This window comes from Thunnus maccoyii, chromosome 24 (assembly GCF_910596095.1).
Source record: "Thunnus maccoyii chromosome 24, fThuMac1.1, whole genome shotgun sequence".
Classification (NCBI taxonomy): domain Eukaryota; kingdom Metazoa; phylum Chordata; class Actinopteri; order Scombriformes; family Scombridae; genus Thunnus; species Thunnus maccoyii.
The window spans coordinates 12,870,910-12,891,647 of NC_056556.1; the positions used below are offsets into that span (position 1 = coordinate 12,870,910).

Below are 20,738 nucleotides of genomic sequence, written 5' to 3' on the forward strand. Positions count from 1 at the left end.
AATGAGATACATTGGACTTTGGCTTTACAGGCAAAACTTTTAGGATGAGTGCATTGTTGGTTTTGGTTATTTCATGGGATTCAGTGACAATAAGAAAATATAGACTGTCATAAGACTTTTTATTTAAATGCAGCAGGGAGTTTTACAAACCTGCAGGAGAGTCCAGGCCAGTTTCAACTTTTCAAAGAAAACGGGAGGTGCAAGCCACAAATCTACAGCTCCCCAAATATACTTTCAAGGGCAGAAAATGTCCTTTATAGGGTTAATTTTTTATTTTTTTTTAAATGTTTGTGAAAATTCAGAGGAATGCTAGCACTAACAACATCCCTGGGATGAGACAGCAGATATTAAATCATCATGACTATGATATTGTTTTAGATAATGATATGAAGGTATACCAGTATTGTGGCAAAAGTATGTTCATTTTTTAAAAATACAAACTGTAGCAGCTTGAAATATTTAAATATTGTGAAAGAATGGAGTGTTTAGTGAACAAAGAGGGCACAGGCAGTAAATGAAAACTAAACATTGTATTCAGAGCAGCAACTTATTTTTCAAATACATAGAATTCAAATTTAATATCAGCACCTTTTTGGTAAATATATCTGATAGAGACAAAAGATTATTTACAAGAGCTGATCTACTCACAGGATACGGTTGGACAACAGTCAACATGATGGATTCTTTGCAGCTCCTGAAGCGAGAAGACAACAAATCACAGAATCAACAAAATCATCAAAAAGCAACAATCACAGCAAACAACAGTGTCAGGCAAACGATAGGGTCTTGATTAGCTTGGGTGAAATAGAATGAGACGCCTCTGGCAATCACCATTTACAAGCACACGTAGTTAAAACCAGCACACACACACACACACACACACACACACACACACACACACACACACACACACACACACACACACACACACACACACACATAGCCAACACTCAAATTCTCATTTACAAAACATGACAGTATTTCCTGCAAACAGAAACCATATTTCCTGTCACGGTAAACTGTTTTTCATTTTAATTTATTTCTATTCATTCTGAATAACTCCGTGTCTACACTTCAAATAAAGCAGGTAACAGGTGGAAAGCATTATTAAAATTTGGCAAGCCCTTCATTAGAGCTTGGCATAGTTTTGTTAATTTACTGTTGATTTTAAAAGCAAATTAATGATAGTGACTTTGTTTTATTGTAACTTTGTCTGGCACTGACAGTTTTTGTTATATTTAATATTGAACCTGTTGATTCAAGTGTTTCAAACTGGTTTCCATGTTTTATGAAGACAAAATTCAATATCACAGCTTGTGGACTGGAATACAAAGTTAATTTACCTTAATATTACATAGACTTTTAAAGCAATGCAGTCCATAAGTGTATCAAATGACCCACATAATGTAACATTATATTACAATATGTCTATGCACACAGTACTGGATTTTATAGCTGATGACTCTTTTAAAGGGCTAGTTCACCCAAATCATTCTCACTCACCATGAGTGGCATTAGAGCCGTCTAGCCATGCAGGCAGTTTTGTTTAGACTTAGAGATATCTACCTCTGAGAGTTGTGCCACCATCATACTACTATTGAAAATTGACAAACAGAATTTTTATGGCATTAAATAAATTACGTTTGAAAAAATGTGTTCCTCCAGAAATACTACTCCCCCGAAATCCACAGACCTCACTGTCAACCGTTTTTCGTCAACTATTTCTTCGGTATATGGTCATTTCAATGAAAACTGTTTACAGCAAGGTTTGTGAACATTATTTTTGGAAAAAGATGGAGCTGCTGGACTTTTTTTGAAATGTCATTTTTTTCATTGCCGTGAGCACCACAAAGTAAGTTCCTTGGCAGAAATCTTAGAGGTGGATATCTCAAAATCTGGACAAAGACCAAACAATGTGTATGGCTGGATATTTAAAGCTGAGTAACACTATGTCTTTTTGTAATATGTGTAGACAAGCCCTTTAAATGTTATCAATAACATTAAGTGAAGAGTTCTTCTTTAGAAAATCCACGATTAACCTGAACTGAATGAGTACAGCTTTGATTTAGATAGATCACAGAGGTTTTTGTATCTACCTGACAAGGTCGATGACTCGTTCTCTAGGAGCTGAACTGACAGGTTCGTCGTTGATCATGATGATCTCATCACCTGGCAACAGCTTCCCCTCTGATGGACCACCTAAACACACACACACACACACAAGTTGTCTATCAAAGCAGGTAAAGAGTTTCAGTCAATGAATCAGTGGCAGAACAGGTGATTGGACACTTCCAACATGTGTGTGTGTGTGTGTATGTGTGATTTTGTGTGTTTGTAACTGAGGTAATCTGTAAATAGATCTACTTTGCTTGTGTGTGTTTGCCTCCTGACTCATGTAATGGGTGTTAAGTGTGAGCATTAATCAACTGCAGTCTCTTCATGCACATGTATTCCCTTCCTTGGCCAACAGCTCTAAATATAATATTCATTAGTTCAATTGTCTGCTTGGAATTCAGCACTAATTGATTATTGAGATGCCTAATCAGTGTCTGTCTTTGCAGCCACTAGAACAGACGTTTGATATGAGTCTGTAAGCAGTGGTTTGGCAGTAATTCGGCAATCACCCAATCAACAAAAATGAACATCAACAAAACCCTTCCAGAAAAAAACAAACCAAAACATTAATTTGTGTTAATTTTCTTTCTCACATGGGATCAATACTACTTACTCATTCAATTACAGGCTGGAGAAGCCAACAGTCAGCACGGTTTCCTTCCAAACAATTGTTACAGCAACTGTTTGCACTGATTAGCACACTTCAACCAGCAAGGAGGAACTAATGAAATCACTCGGTGCAGTCTTTCAACAAGAGCAAACTCTCAGATTTCTGTACAATCATAGCTGCACTAGCATAGCCGGAGGTGATGGAACTTGCTATTTTAAGAAATCTGGAAAATCGTCAAAGACAGATGATTTTGTACAGTTATGTTATTTCTCTTGCAGCAATATCTCATCCTGCCAGTGTTAAGTGTTTTTGGTGTAGTTTTTGTGTAATAGTTTTCTTGTTGTCAATCATCTGATCCATGGATTCCTCTTTGAGACAATATATGCAGTTTGGAATCAGGGATGTGGTTAGGATCACCTAAGTCCAAGTCCGAGCAGTTTTGTGATTGAGTCAATACACTGTCTAAATGGGGTTAGGGTTGGGGTTAGGGTTAGGGTTAGGGGTAGAGCCTGAATGTCCATGTCCAAACAAGCTCAAGACTAAGTCAGGAAAGAGTCCAAAAAACAAACAAACAAACAAAAAAGCAGAGCCCATTAAATAGTTTACATACTGTTGTCTTAGTATTGTTCATAGAAATAACTGTAATACAACTTTAGTACTTTATTCATTACAGTTTGTTGGATTAAAAACATTTGAAATGTGACTGGAACAGGAAACAGTGTACAGTTGCCTTCCTCAGATCAGGATTGCAACTGTGAAAGAATATATAATACTATTCTTGGTTCTTGCAAAACAAGATAGCTATAAAACTATATGTTTCCACACATTTGTGCATAAAACTGTATGCATAAAATGAGGATGCTTGGTGTTAAATGTCAAAACTGAAGATCTGCATAACCTGCATTTGTAAATGACAGTGCAGAACAAGGACAAGGCACATTTTTTGCATTTCTCTGAGCACAGCAGCCCCTCTAGTTTGCTATAAGAGAAGCTAGCACCAACCAAAGCAAATCCATAAGCCATGAGACACGAGAAATACAATTCAAGGGATCCATAAAAACATGCAACTCTGTTTGTGCACAAATAAAATAACATGCAGCTGCTTTTCTGCTCTCTTGTGTCCACACAAGAAGGGAGCCAAAATTTGACACAATAATATGCACGTTTAGAAATCGCATGATATAACAGAAAGCAAATAAAGTTAAAGCTGTTACCATTGAAATATTTCTTGTTTTTTCTTTAAAGGTAAGGAATGTGGATTGTATAAATCTATGCTTCAGTACTGCACAGTTCTTTCTACCAAATATGTGATTTAATCAATGAACGCATTAAAAAAATTGTGCTTGAACATTTTAGAAACAACACTGTTATTGACAGAGGAGCATAACGCTTACCTGGCGTGACAGAGCGGACCACCACCGGTTTCTCACTGCCTGCCACAAAGCCGAAGCCCAGGACAGGGTCTCGCCTCATCTCCACCAGGCGCGGGGCGGGGGGGACGCCATCCAGATGAACCTCTTCCAGGGAGCTGCTCTGGGACACTTGGCTGGAAAATACCGGAGAGCAGGAACGATCTTTATTTATTAACAGAAATATAATTCACTCACAGTTCAGACTCGCAGAGCTACTTATCCTGAGTGACGTAAAATGAGTAAGAAAATGGTTATTAATAATGCATATTATTTATAGAGTGCTTTTCAGGGTACTCAACACTTTGCATAATGATGTACAACAACACACTAAAAACATATAACACACAACATAAGTCACACATTAAAAGTGTATTAAAAGTGTAGTCGTAAGCACATGAAAACTTATAGGGATCAAACCCATCCAGCACGTTAAAGAAGGCTCTCTTGAAGAATATGATAAAGTGCACATTAAAATTCAATCAATGCATTCGTACCTGCAGTAGAAATGAGCTTTAACTCAGATAGGTAACATTAAACTTGAAGTGAATGATCTGAGCTCTTGGATCAGTTGTTCATAAATCAGAGGTTTGGCTCAGGTTCAGTCATTAGCACAACATTTTACGCTTAAGAGCCACTTATAAAAGCAGAGCACAGGTCCTGCATTCATAAAATGCTTCCGGTTTGCAATCTGGAACCAATTTGTCTCTTACAACCATATAAAATTCTGCACGCTATTCCAAATAAAAGTGTCCTAATCACTAAAACAAGTCAGCATTATTCATGTTTAATGCGTAAATAAGTATTTTTATACGTGCTCTACGAAGATCCTTTCTCCTCTTTTTCTGCTGCTATTTATTAGTGTCGTAGTTATTATCCAAGTAAATGACCCAACTGTTCCTACGTCTGCATTTTTTCAATAAAGCTCAATTGATTTGTTTCTGAGATCAGGATAATTGGCGACTTTCTTTTTCATCTCTACAATTAATCCAGCAAATATATCTGCAAATCTAATGCAAACGCACACAGATCCCAGTCCATTTGATAATTAAAACATGCAGCGTTTCTCATATAGTTTTGTAATTAACTTCAATTAGGATAAGATTGAGGCAAGGAAAAAAGAAGAAACTATCATCTCCCTCTGTCTTTTGATCGAATTTCCTTGGTATCTTGGATATATTATCCAGGTAACTTGTAACTTTGATGCTTTCTTCTTTTATTTTATGAACAGTCATTTTTATCTATGTAGATATGATTCACAAACCCCTGAGGCTGAAGTTTTGTCTAGGTGATATTAGTAGTGATGCATGGCCAGAACAAGAAGGCAAGAAGTTCCCAGTTGAACAGAAGTGGCTAGATTATATTCTAGTCTTGTTTTCTTTTATTTTATGCTTTTTTTCTGCAGCATTTAAAAAAAATTATCCTAGTTTGACTTCTGAACAATGCAAAATGGTGAGTTGAGAAAGGGGGACTAGAGGGACACTAAAACCTGGTGTTAATATAACATTTTTCCTTAACCGATGATTTTTACACGAGTTTTTCATGGCTACATATAATACAGCTTGAATGTGGGTTAATATTAGTGAAAATTCACACTGTCCAGCTCTTTGGCTTATTGCAAATCACTCAGGATGAGAGAACCACTAAAATGTAAATGTACCATATTAAATTTCACCTTCTTGCTTGCTGAACCTCAGACGTCTACCTCGACCGGGACACTGAGAATGCAGAGTGCCTGTTAATGAAGCGGTGATATACACTTTCAGCAGGGTTAACTCATTCTCTCTCTGTCTAAGTCTCCCTCCCTCTTTCTCTACTTAAAAGGCTCCCTTGGCAGTCGTTCCTCTCTGCACATAAAGTCCAGTACAGGGTGTCTATTGTTACCTGGCCAGCATCCACTCTCTGTTTCCACTGTCCATACAGCAGAGCATGAGTTTCCTGCTTTCTTTAACCTAACCATCACATAGATGTTTTATTTATTTGCCAACACTGCTGAAATTGTGTCCAACTACATGATTTTGGCATCACTTACTGTAATTTCTCATTACTGTTATATTGTTTTCAGCTTTTGTAAGACCCATATGGCTTTACAGTATATATACCTGCAGCTTTGCCTAAATCTGCACTGATTATGAAGCATGTTCCAGCCATCCGGGATGCGACTTTATCTCCAGCCAACCCGGATCAGTCTCGACCCCTGATCCACCTCCCACCTCCTTTCCCTCATTCTCTTTCCCTCATTATCACGTCTCATTGCTCTGTATTGTACGTAACAGCACAGAAATCTCAAAGTAAATCTGCCTGTAATGAAGCATGTTCCAATCCGCAATGCCGGCTCATCTTCCCCCCAGTCAGGGTCGGAGGGTTTTAATCCCACAGGAGGGCAGAGTGAGGAGTCAGGGGGTCAGGAGAAAGCCGAGTGCAAAAGGTCAAATCCTGGTGTCGCCGTTTGTCGTGAAAGAACAGGGAAAGCATGCACACCCATGCAATTCACACTCATATCCAAGGTACACTTCTTGTCTCATACCTGTAATAATTGAGGTTTATATTATTAACCACAATATTTCCCTACCTGAACCAAGGGGTACTTAGCGAGGTAGTAAGATAGTCTTCTTTTCTGATATATAAGGAATCCAGGCAATCTCGCAAACCGGTAAGCAGGACTGATTTATGGCAATATTGGAAATGCAGGGTGTCACCTTGATTTTTCAGGTATTCAACTTTGTTCAGGCATATTAAGCCTGTCATCCCCCCATCTGACACTCAGATAGAGGCACGTATTACTGCTCTCCTGGCACACAGCCCCTAAAGCTCAATTTGGTCAAGACTAAGCTTCTGTTTGTTCTCTGCAAACATTGCAGCAGCACCACGCTCCTGTAGATTCAACCTGTACAACAGGGGGATTCACTCCTTCCTCACTAGGGAGGCAGCCCGTGAGCTCATTCTTACACATGGCAGTTCAAGACTGGAACTGCTCCCTCCTACCTGCAAGCCAAGGTCAAACTGTACACTATTTGAAGACCATTGTGCTCCTCTGCTTCTGGATGACAGGCCAACCCATCACATATATTGCGTTGGAAGATTTTATCCATATCGCCCACCCATACATCCAACGCAATGTAACACCAAGAAAACCCTCTAAGGAAAAAAGCGACCAATATGAGGTGGATCAAGTGAAAGGGAGAGCCTGTACCAGGACGGTTGAGTGTGCCACAGTTGGGAGGTTCCTAAAGCACATACAGCTGATGATCACATACAAGCTTACTCTACACACACATTTGTTCATGCATTATTGCAAAATTACTTATCCACTAGCTCTAGCCCTTACAATTCTTTAAATAAGGAAAAATATGCCAAGTGTAAATCTGATGACACAGGTGAAGTGATCTGCCATATTTGGGCTTTTGTCACTATTTTCAAAATTCTTTTGAGAATACTGGAAATGAAAGGAGGAGAGAAAAGAAGAGAAAAATAAAATGCAAAGGAAGGAAGGGTATACGGTCTGGTAAGGAGACAGGAAGGCGGAAGAGAAGAATGAAAGAAAGATAAGAAAATGGTTGGAGAAGTATAGAAAACAACCTTAATGTGCCTATTTTTTTTAAGATGTTACAAATTTAATTTAATATGCAAACCTACTCTGGAGGGTTTGTGAGTAATCGTGAGATTAAATGATGCATTTGCAACCTGTCAGATCATCTCAAAGCAAGCCGCAACTCTTCTCTTGACAGGTCAGGCTTCAGAAATACATCTTCTTAACTAATTTTCCATCCACTTATAATGGTGATGTAATTGCAAATAAGCATTTCAAATCAGTGGTGGAAGTATTCAGATCCTTTGCTTGAATAAAAGTACCAATACAGCAATGTAAAATACTCCATTACAAGTAAAAGTCCCGCATTAAAAATCCTACTTAAGTAAAAATACATTTTCATCAGTATTATGAGCTTGATGTAGTTAAAGTATTGCAGTAAAAGTAGTGGTTTCGTCCCTCTGACTGATAAATTATTATATATGACATCATAATATTAATACTGAAGCATCAGTGTTAGAGCATGTAACTGTTGTAGCTGCTGAAGGTGGAGCTAGTTTGAACTACTTTGTATACAGTTAGCTAGTTAGTCAGTTAGTTAGGGGTCGGCCCCCTCCACAGGGTCACCAGATAAATGTGATCATTAATGGGAGAGGAAAGAAGAAAAAACTAAGTTTTTGGACTTTTTCTCTATGAAACCGTGTGATAAGTTTCGAGTGAAAAATCACTATTTGGTGGAGCTGTTAACAACTCATAGACATCTGAAATGTGACCCCGACTACACACTGCTTTTTGTAAGACGTCAAAAGCCAAAAAGGTTGGAAACCACTTGTTTCATCGCTAACAATGTGTTGTATTTTAAAAGCTTGTTATATAAGCCATTGTGTCAAATCTCCATCTGAAAAGTAACTGAAGCTGTCAAATACATGTAGTGGAGTAGAAAGTACAATATTTCCCTCTGAAATGTAGTGGAGTGGAAGTATAAAGTAGCATCACATGGAAATACTCAAGTAAAGTATGAGCACCTCAAAATTGTACTTAGTAAAGTAATTGAGTAAAGGTACTTCCAAACTTTTGGAAACCTCATTATAAACCTCTACTGCTTTGCTGATAAACCAAAAGCTGGTAGATAACATGCTGCATTTGTTCACTGAAGCCAAGAAAACCATTGTTTGGGAAGGAGAATTTAGATTAAGATTAAGATTTCTTTATTGTCAGTTCCCAGCACTCACATACATTGAAACGAAATGTATCCTCTGCATATGACCCACTAGGAGCAGCGGGCAGCCACGGTGCAGGGGACCAACTCCAGTTCTTTTTGCCAGTGCCAGTGGTCAGGGGCACTGACAAGAGTATTGACCCTAACATGCATGTCTTTGTTGGTGTGAAGAACCCGGAGTACCCGGCAGAAACCACGCAAACACGGGAGAACATGCAAACTCCACACAGAAAGGACCTGGAATGACCTTCTTGCTGTGAGGCAACCACTGAGCCGCTGTGCCGCCCCAGAGAAGGGAAGGGAATTAATGCCAATGAGGTGAAGTGGAGAGAGGGGAAGGAGGAGAGCAGAGGACAGAGAGGAAAGAAAGGTCAAAGTGAAAATGGAGGAGACAAATTTACACTGACAACATATAGAGAAGAGATGAAAACAAAAGTGGCAAATATGGTGAGAGCAAATAGATAATGAGAGGAGATATAAGGAAGAGTGGAAAGGGCAAAAAGACCAGAGAGAAAAATATCAGTGAAAAGTGCAAGAAAAGGAGGAGATGAAAGAACACCTGATAAAAAGTGGCAGACAGTGAAAAGGAAGAAAAAAGGAGGAGAGAGAATGGCAGATGAGTGTAGGAAGGTGGGATGTGAGTTAGCTGGAACAAAGAGAAGTGCTTGGATGATAAGTTAAGAAGAAAACCAACAAAGGACCACCAAGCAAGAACGATTACCGACAATATATTCATACTGACAGAAATCAGAGATGTGCACCGAGAGCCTATTTCACAGTGTCCACATGTAGCTGGATGCATTACCGAACCCTCAATGCCAGTCATACATGAAGATTTGCACGTTTACCTGGCAGAAGGTTTCCTCAAGAATGACAAATTTACACTGACAACAGACACTGCATGCACAGGTAGGATGCAAAATCACTGTATCTACTTTTTGTGCATGTGGGAGGAAGGGGCTGTTTTTTTTATTTTTGCTTTTCAGTGTACATATTCAATATAGTTTTATTGTCATGCTGTGTAAATTTCTTAGTTACTACACTATAGTTACATACCAAGCTGCATTTCATTGTACTGGTACTTACTCGGTACTGCAAATTCAGATCTGTTGTGTTACACCCATCAATACCTCCACTTCTAAACCAGCCAAATCCTGTCAGACCATTTTAACTTTCACATAATGATTAGAGGACTTATTTCTAACACTTTAATATACACATTTCCAGTTGAGGGTTTTTTTTCCCTATGCAGAATATTCTAGGACACCTGTCTCAATGAGCACCGGGCACAAGACAAGATAGTCACGATAACATTGGGAAACCTAAAAACTTTGGAAGTCTACCTTATGAATGCAGGAACTCATGACTAAACTGTCATACTGTATAACCACACATGATGGAACCAGATCTGACTGTGGGAACTGTATGTTTGCGCATGCCAGTGTTTATGATCATACATACTTGGTGAGGCAGTCCCGTCCTCCCTCCCTGGTGCTGTTCATGCTGTCCCAGCTGTACGGAGGCCCCTGCAGTCCACCCCAGGAGCCTGGGCCAGGGGGCGGCCAGCCCGACGTTTTGTTCTTATGGCTGCAACATAAAGGAGGAGAAAATCAGCTTTTGATCATCAAGTTATTTAGATAATAAAAGTTAGTCTCAGACTCAATTTCAAATACATTTTTATCCTAAAAACAGGACCGTTTCTAAGTAGTGAAGTAAATCCACTTGACGCCTGTATAGTTAAACTTTTGTTTTTAGGAAATATAGATAAACCAGGATCAGTATCTTTAATCAAGGCAGAGTGAACCTGCTTTGCTAATTTTCTAGACAGTAATTACAATGAAAACACACAAAACTATGTCTCTCCACCTGCAGATTATGGCAGGCTGTCCTAAGAAAATATTTGACAACATTAAAATGAAATTGCTGGTTTAGACAGACTTTTCTTAGAGAGCTGCAACAAATCTTAAAATTCATTGGAAGGTTTTTATACAGGGAGATGATCCGCAGAGAACATAGCTCATACATAAATATCACAGTATCTGTATCTACTCATTTCAAGAGTTACATAAATTAAGAAAAGAATCAAAGGTGAATTTATACATCTTTTTTTTCCCCTCTCTGGCTGAAGACACTCTGACACACTCTGCACAGCTTTGGTTATATCCCTCTCAGTCCAATTAGCGCTACTTCTTGTCTCTCAGTGTGTGGCTTGCAGTGTGAGATAGCACTGCTTAGTGCAATCGACCGCGTTCAAATAACGGCTCATCGGCTCCGTAGAGAGCCGATCGATGGCTGTATGTGCAGGCAGGGCTGCGCTAAAGTTGCACCCGTGCAGCGAGGAAACGCACTGATGTGACAGCTGATTCGGTTATTGCAGATTATGCTAACAATGTCATTGAGGATTTCAGGAGAGCGGCAACGGAGAGGGACAGGGGGAGGAGGCGGTGAAAGAGAAGAGGCAGAGCGGTACCTCGGCGTGAATTATGGAAAAAAAGTTAATCCGATAATGAGAATCGAGCATATCATCTTTGTGAATCAACTGTGCTGAGTTCAAAATTAAAGTCTTCAATGTCTCACATGCTACAGTGGCTAATTATGCACAGATCATAAAGTGTCCATCCCGTAATTCTCCACAGAAATGATCACAAGTGCATTAAAAGATCATCAAGCCAGAGAAAGGAGTTTAATCACCAACACTTCTTCCCACAGCCATAATCCATGAAGAGTGTATTGTCCTGACCTCAAATCTGTGATAGAAACCTGATACAAACTGACAATGAAAAGACAAATAGCATTACACTGCCAAAATTAAGACTACTACTCTATTATACAGCATATTCTCCTGGTGTGTGACAGTGTATTCGGACGTCACAAGTCACAGTGTCAGTCTTTACCATTGAAAAGGGCCCAATTGATCCGTCATTAGTTATAACACAAATTAAAATAGGTGAAATGCATACTAGATAAGGATGTCATCACCACAAGAATCCAGCCGATCGATTCCCATATTGTGTTGTTGATGGGTTGAATACATCAGTCAGTCATGTCATAGCTTGCAGTGAGTGAAAAAGAAAATTGTCCTTCAATTAAAAGTGTGCAGCAAGCTCCGCTAGAGTCCATTGAAGCTGCTGGTGATAGTGTCAGACCTTCCCTGTCATCCTGTGGTTCACTTGTCATGTAGAAGACAAGGGGGTAAACAAAAGAGAAAAAGCAGGCTACTGGTAATGACACTTGAAGTATCTCAAGAAATAGCTTCCATGTTTCCATTAACGCACACTACAGAGACAAACAAAACAAAGAAACAGCAGATGTTCAAGATCCATTTCAACACTCCTGGGCTCCTGAGTTTAATTCTTCTAGATTCTGATGCCATCCACGGATTTCAGCCAGACGCTTGTGTTTCAGCTGATCTGCAGTCATCCAAACAGAAAAACAGATCCACTGCCTCTTCAGAATCCCAATCAGAGGCTCTTGCGCTCGAAACGTACAGAGGCCGCGGCGTTAACGGCTGTGCAGATCTCCAGCGTGTAGACAGACATTCATCTGTGTTTGTCATTGTGCTGCTTCTGCTGAGAGCAGCTTTGGTCCAAACTGAACTAAACTGTCGTGGCCTCGCCTCCTTTATCCTATAATCCCTCTCATCACAGAGAAAACAAATCCATGCTCTGTGTGTGTATGTGTGTGTGTGTATGAAAGAGAGAGAGAAAATGAGAGGGAAAGACAGAGTGTGTGCAACTGTGCATGTGTATGTGAGGATGTGGGTGAGTGTGTGTGTGGAGTAAGAGGATTTTCGGAGAGCAACAACGTGTATGGAAACACCGCTCCATCTCAGAGCTGGAGCCTCACAGCAGGAAGCTGGAAGAGGAAACTGATTCGTAAAGTTCACCTGGATGGCATCTCTTGATATTTCACTCTTCACTTGTGGTCTCTCTAGTGGAAAAAAGTCGTTTTTTTGTCAGAATGAAAAAGGAAAAGGGCAAATGGTTCTGCCAGTAAAACAAAAATGACAGTGGAGTCAAGGAAATTTCTGAGAGATAAAACTAAACACAAACGCAAGCTGAGGCGCATGCAAATTAGTTTTGAATATATCAACTGGGAATCACGAATGTTTGTACCAAATTCTGTGCCACTCATCTTGTAAATATTAAAACGTTTCATTGGATAAGTAAAAAGTTGAACCTGTTGGTGGCACAAGATGAAAAGTCACAAGTCGGGGATCACCAAAGACATTACAATTTGTCTTCTATGGACCATGAATGGCTACAAAATTTGATGGCAATCTATCCAATAATTGCAGAAATCCTTAACTGAAAAACCAAAAATGTCAACCTCACCGTGACACTAGATGAAGAGTCAGAACATCTCCAACATCATTAGGATTCATCCTGTCAGTACCTTGAATGTCTGTACAAAATTGCATGGCAATCTATCAAACAATTGCTGAAATACTTTAGTTTGGACCAAAGGGTGGACCGACCAACTGACTGAGTGACCAACAATCACTGCTGTCTCCACCCCCCTGCTGCTAACATGGCTAAAAACACACATTTCCTACTTTAAATGAAATAAAGGCATTTTAGGATGAATATTTTCTAGATGGTCCTTTGCCTCCAAACACCTCTCTAACAGCATCATCTCCCCCGCTTACTGCTTTTGATGCCAAACATCCAAGTCAGCTGGGGATTTACATGTGGATTCAAACTCAAGCACACTCAAATTAACATGAATGAGAGCTCAAAATCAGATAATTGTGTTTACCTTTTATAACAGTGACAGTCTCACTAATTTTACAGCTGCATGTGCATAGGGAAACATGAGTAGCGAGTAGCACTGAAAACTCCATCTTCTATCAATTGGCTAGAAAGGGTTCAGGCTCCTCTTGTTTTCTTTTCCTTAGTATTTTTCTAAAATATGAATGCAAAAGGTTACTGAGAAAAGAATCTCTTTGTGGAAACTTATATTGACAGATCAGAACACAAAGTGCTGTCGCTAGAAATGTAACCCCTGATCGATACATCATGAAAGTTGTCTCCTAGATGAACTATGCAGCAGGGTTTTTGTCCGACTGATATAGCACAAACTTGCTGTGTTGACACAAGGCCTTTTCCACTATTTGATGCGTTTTCCTTTAACATACCAGAAATCCAAATATATGTATTCAAAAGAAGCTGCATGGTGCTTTGTTCCTAGGCTTGCTTTTGCTGAAAAGGCCAGTGTATTGACTTCAAAAAGCTCTTTTCTATTCTTTCAAACTGATCAATTCATTTCCTTTTCAAAAACTTTACCTCTGGGGATCAATTTTTCATAGTCATTCACGCTTCTGCTTAAAAGCTAAACTTTATAACACATTCACAATCAGTTTATCTTTGTTGTCTTTTATAAAAATGTACTGAAAAGAACCGTTTTTCATTAAAAAGGTAGAATATTTGATGGGATGAGTTATATTAAAGCAGCATCAGAATGACCTATGATTGCAAACAAATTGAAAACTAATTTGTAAACTGTTGTATCTAATAGACTTGATAGATAGACATTTTGTAATTTTGCTATCCACAGTAGTAGTAGCAGTATATTTTGTTTTATTTCACTCATTTTCACTGAACTAGAATCCTGATGCTTGTTTCCACTGTAAAACTTTACCAGCCAGATTGATTTGACATGGCTAGTCCTTCATTCATTATATATATTGATCCTCTCTGTCTTTTAATTAGGTTGTTTAAAACACTAAAAGCAAAGATTGGATCGCAGTGATGCATTGCACGGTAGGGCATAACCTCCTGCATAAGCACAGTCAGTGTGTTTGAGGGAAAGACTTTCAGTCAGTAAGACATTGTTGCAAATTTCTGCACCCGAATGTCTTTCGCCACATGACAAATAAATGCCCGTCCTCGTTTAGTAACAAAGATGGTGGTTACTGAAGCCAGTCAGGGTGTTTTTTTGCTGCATCATATGTCAAACCTCCCTATCACAGAAAGCAGTGGAGCCAGCTGGCTCACACTTCCCTGCTTAGCCACCACATGCTCCAGTCAGCAAGAACACACAGCCCCAAACACTGAGCTCTGGTTGCATCTCAACAAATGTTTCATTTCTCATAATACTGTGGCTTTGATTTGGATTGTTACAGTCTAGTAAAGTAATCCATCACAACTCAGCCAGGGTAATATCTATAGTACCACATACACATTAACCTGACATTTAATAGCCCTTCAAAGTAGATTATAATCCCCCTTTCTCTTACATTTGTTACATTTCATCAGTGAGTATGAATGTGGTGGCTTTCAGATTCTGCAATTCAAGAGCCATTGTCCGCTCAAAGCTGTAGTCTTTTTCACAGTCCTTTTTTTTAAGCTCCTGCACGTAAATTATTTATTCATGCTCTTGAATTAATGTCCAGTTATTGGAACTGTGGCAACAGATGTTGCAGGAATGTTGCGGCTACTTCGGTCAGTTTAGAAACTGTTTTAGCAACCACTGTTGTAGAAGCCGCTTAGCAGCTGTGCATTAAGTTGCTTACAAATAGTGGATTTATTCCTTTATATTAATGTCATTATGTTATAGCACTGATTACATTTGTCCTTTTGATACTCTTTTTATATGTACAGTTTTGATTCCACATTAGATTTTGTTTCAGCAATACGATTCAGCTTTAGCTGCAATTTTGTTAGTTTTAAGCATATCAAGCAAAAATGCTAAACTGCCTCTGGTTCTAGCCTATCAAATATTCGGATTTGCTGTTTTCTGCTGTTTTATATCAGTTAATTGAATATCTTTGGGTATTGAAATGTGTTTTGAACAAGCAATTTGAGGATGTACACTTTGCCATTTTTCAGTCAAAGACTACTCGCTTAATAGAAACAACAATCAAATTAAAATAATTGTTAGTTGCAGTCTTAACAATATTGTTTAAAGTCATGTTCTGCTAATTTGTGTGCACAAATTTTGTGATAAAACACAAACTAGTTATTTTTCTTCCTGCCACTTACTAGACTGTACTTTTTTGTTTAACATTGATATTTTACTCATTTCAAGTTTGGACTCTGAACCATACAATAGCTCAGCCTCTGTCTGACTGTCTCTCACATACTGCCTTTTCAAATAGAAAAAAGAAATTAGAATCAGAAAATAATTTCTGCGTTGACCTTTATTGACACACATTTTCAATTCAGAATTTAAATTGGCTTTGTTGCAATTTAAACATTTCAAAGGTCCAGCTTTGGGATTGAGGCCATTTAAAGGAAAGTCTCTGCCAATGACTTACCTACTTATCACTGCTGGGAGTGAAAATAATTCTGTTCGACCTTCCTTTTTTGAATAGACCACACACGCACACAACACATATACAACATGGGACATCAAATGTTGTAAAACCCCTCAAGATCTTTATCTAGACTGACTGAATTTGCACAAAAGGCGAAGAGCTCTCCCAAGATGCTTTAGCCTACATTATAACAATGCTTACTACAGCCAGTTGCATAAAACCCACAACCCCCTGCTTTACTCTCCTGCCAATTCTAACCACTTTACACTCTACAGAACAACTAGGGTAATTTAAACTCAACAGTAATGCTATGGGAGACTTTCTTTTAAAAAGCTTAGCTGCTGAGTGTCTTGAATGCTGCGTGAAGGTGGTACCCCTTTCAGGATACAAGGACATGCATGTTACATGGCGAGTGGAGGAGTGAAATATACACATAAAATGTAAGTCAGGGATTGGGTCATTTCCTTCTCAGTTCACTCACATGCCAGCTGAGTCCGCAATGCGTTCCTTCGCACTCATTCTTTTATAAACCGATATAATGACTGAAGTGCTTTAGGAAAATCTACTCCAATCAACGGTATTTCAGCTCTTGGGACTTGAGATGAGATGCAAAGAGGCAGCTTTTTACTTGATGTGATTTCACACCACTGAATGTGCAAAGTTAAGAAAAGAAATGATGAATAAAAAAACACTTTCCGTAAAACTTCAAAATTTGCCTAAAGTAACTCCAAGTGTGCGTGTTTCAAGAATGTATCATCATCATGTATCATCTTCAAACTAAGCAGGAGGCTCCATTAAAAAAACACTGGTTTTAAGGTCTCATAGAAAACTACAGGATAGATGATGTAGCTGACTAGTAATGACTATGTAATGAGTCTTATTGTCTGCCAACATGAAACTCAAACGATACCATGTATATATATTGTACAATGGTGCTGTTGTCTGTAAAATAGGATTGTCCAACTTAACATTGATCTGTCACTAGAAATTTCCTAATTGGCATTCCAATGGGGTTTCTTCCCTCTTAGTCTTCCTCATTATGCTCATTAATGTTCCAACTTATCACACTCTTAGCTCCTAGCAAGACAACTCCAACCATCGCCTGATCTTCCTCACGTCCAATCTACATCCTCTCCCTTCCCTCTTTCCATTTGTAGGTTTTTTTCCCCCCCTTTCTCTTTCGCTCTGCTCACTCGCTTTCTCCATGACTTTGCGCTGTTCATAAATGAAACATCGGTGCACGTTGTTAAAAGTTGCCCTGGAAGTGCTCTCTTTTTATATGCTTTATTATCCGAAGACATGCTTTAGCTCTCAGTGCATTTCACACACCCAAGCATGCACGCACATACACACACACACACACACACACACACACACACACACACACACACACACACACACACACACACACACAGAGTTTCTTTTTATGTAACCCCCTTGAACATTAAGCTCCATTCTGTATGCTCTCTGAACATCTTGCAGAGTGAAGATGTTTGCTAAACAAGCATAATGGAATAAAAATCTGCAAGAATTTCATAGTTGTTAATTTGCAACAGAGGTTTTGGAAACTCTTGAAAATGAAAGTTAACGAAGTGAAAAAAAATATGCTTGTCAAGATTGTTTTTAATTTGTTCATGAACTGAAGGGTTAACTTATTCATGCAGTCATCTGATTCCTGTAGCCTTTCCCAACCGCATCTATCTGCAACTGAAGACTGTCATATTTACCATTTAAAGACCACAAGGCCTTCAGGACTTTGGACACGGTCCACTGTTGCTAAATCTTACAAGCATTTAAGCTCCTCAATGCAAGCCTGATCAGACTGAATTGTCACTTCACTTCATTATTCAGTCTGACATTGTGCTCATGTCAACTGATTTCTGTTTGTTTAATTAAGGCTCCGTCACATTAGCATTTAAAACAGCAAGATTTTTTGACAATCGCCCACAATCAGTGACTTTGCTCGCAGGGGTGAAGTAAATCAAATTAAATCTTTCATGTTGAGTTCAACATAGGGGAAGTATGACATGCAAAGTTGTGCAAAAGACCAATTAGCTAACCATCTTGACAGCATTGCTGACCTTTGTAGAAAAGAAGAGCTGAAGAGTCCAAAATGGAAGAAACTTCTGTAGCTCATTATCTGTGTGGCACCGTCCAAGTTCCTCTATTGGATTATAAACTGGTCCACAAAGAGGAATGGTTTGATTGTGTTTGATTGTTGAGGTAGATAACTCTGGTTCACACTCCAACATGGTGGGTGGCGCTAATGCACCTTAACGCTGGTTGTCACCCCGTATAAAACAGAAAAAAGGAGAAGAAGAAGAAGATCGCACTGCACACCCAGCAGGCCGAGGAGAGGAGAGGAGACCTTGTTTACTATATTATGTGAACTTCGCTTTTCTTCCTCTATCGACCAATCGATTGGTTGAAGAGTAGGTACGATTTCAGTCGACTGAGATTTTCTTTGGTAGCCCTAGTTTTTCATGACAATCACGAATTTCAGAGATTGTATTTCGACTTAAGTCAACTTGCAACAACAAGTGCAACCGCATTGAACTCATCCCCACTTGTGTGAATTGTTGCTGTTTTTAATTGATGTAGCAATTTTCTGCCTCTAGCACAAGAAGATGATGCCCCCATACTTAACCATGCCCACAAAGCTTGATAGTAATCAATGAGCACAACACCAGACCTATTTGAGTCACTAAAAAAAAAAATTGAAGTGTTAGCTATGATTAAGAAGTCTAGAACCAAGCTACTTCCCAGCCTCTGTAGTACAGTATGCAAACTCAGCACGCCATTAATCTGAAATGGAAAGCAAAAAATGCTGATATTAAATCAATATCTCAAAAATATCTATTTTTTAAAACAATTTGGTACTATACAAGTTTTCATTTATTTTTCAACCTGTCCTCTCACATCTGGTTCAGCCTACCAAGACTCCAATCATTTATACTCCCCTGTCAGCCACAAAGCTGCTAAATCCATAGTCTATCAGCACTAACTGCAGAGGAAGTGAGTCACCACTATTCTGCTATTTTATGGTTGCGGGTAAATGTTGCATTTGTCTTGTTGCACTGTGCTGCACTCTGCGCTACAAAGTCCTTTCCCTGCAAATTAACTGTCCTCTGAGAACATAATAAAGAAGGAACTGTACTTGAGCTGATTAGTGGGATCTGGATCTTTATATCCTCTAGAGATGAAACTCCACTCCTTACAAACACTTGCTGGTCTTACTGATGTGGAAACATGCCGTGTGATGATGGAATCAATTAAAAGCTTGCTGTAAAAAAACCTACTCCTTACACGGACATCAAAGCAGGTGAGCAGGCTGCGTCATTGAGGCTTTTATTTAGCTGATTTCAGGACCACGGACAGCTCCTTTCCTACTACACAGCACTGCTCGGGATGTGAGATTTTCCTGTCAATGCAGCGCAAGAAATATATAAATCTCTCTATCCACTGACACGCACACACAGCATTATACAAGCACAAAGACATGTCAGGGTTATGTCAATAAGTACACAGTCAGCTCCATCAATCACAGCTGTCTGGCCTGGTTAAACGTCAGCACACAATGAAGCTACAACAGTGGACAAAACAGCAGTATCACCGCAAATATCCAGTATACGAGATCACTCTTTATAAACACTCTATCTGGAAAAGATTTCTTATTTCTTTCTCTTTACTTTTTCCTAATATCTTGCTCTCTTTCTTGGACATATACACACACACACACACACACACACACACAGAGACACACACACATACACAGAGTGTACCAGACAAGAACTGGGCACACCCTGTCCTTTCCCAATGCGCAGATTTGGACTATTCCACAGGCTGCTGGCCAGACTCTTGACCGTAGCAAAACACGCACACACATCTCCGCTCAATGACTATCCTTAACTGCACTGCAAATGGCATTTAAAGGCTTGGGACAAGTGCACGAGCGTGTGGAAACATCACATTTCTTTTCAGAATGGAGTTTTTTTTGCAAGAGAGGAGCATTTAGTTAGAGGGCAGCAGGTACAGCTACTGTAAATGTGTTCATTTATGAGATAAGATAATCAGATGAAACCTTTACATCCTGGTGGGGGAGTTAAAAATATAGGATGTAGCGGAGAATACAGACACACAAACAGAATATAAATAAGCCAGAAACCAAAGCAGAAAAAACTAAATCAACTAGACATCTGAAGAATTGTGGAGGTGTGACCAAAATGATGGTGGAAGACTGTGTATTTATGATGCAATAGTGAAAGATGTGATGCAAAAGTATAGCTATTTAATACTTATTCTGACAATTTAGATATGAATGTAAAAGGACTGTTTTGTAAATTCTGTGTTGTCCTTTGTGTACTGTGCGTCAAAGCTTTGACAGGATTGCCTTGTGTGATGAAAAAAGGGGAGCTGAAACAAAGATCAATAAGTAGCATGACCCTTATAATACAATGGGAGGTCATGCTACAGATGACTTCACATTAGTGTGAAATTTATGTTGAACATAATGACTTGGTACCTTGTATGGATTTACTGTCTGGAAATCTCAACTTCAGTCAAAAATAAATTGCAATATGATCATAGAATCTACTTTA

At 39.0% G+C, this 20,738-nt stretch overlaps 1 protein-coding gene across 2 annotated transcripts in view; it reads right to left on the bottom strand.

Moving 5' to 3' along the window:
• Positions 1-20,738, bottom strand: part of LOC121892341 (FERM and PDZ domain-containing protein 4-like) — a 72,917-nt gene that overhangs the window by 16,772 nt on the left and 35,407 nt on the right. For both annotated transcript variants that reach the window (XM_042405341.1, XM_042405342.1), the window contains exons 2-5: positions 10,344-10,469; positions 4,120-4,271; positions 2,097-2,199; positions 649-694 (exon numbers count right to left, since the gene is read on the bottom strand). In XM_042405341.1, the coding sequence (XP_042261275.1) occupies positions 649-694; positions 2,097-2,199; positions 4,120-4,271; positions 10,344-10,469 (427 nt within the window). The remainder of the gene's footprint in view (positions 1-648; positions 695-2,096; positions 2,200-4,119; positions 4,272-10,343; positions 10,470-20,738) is intronic.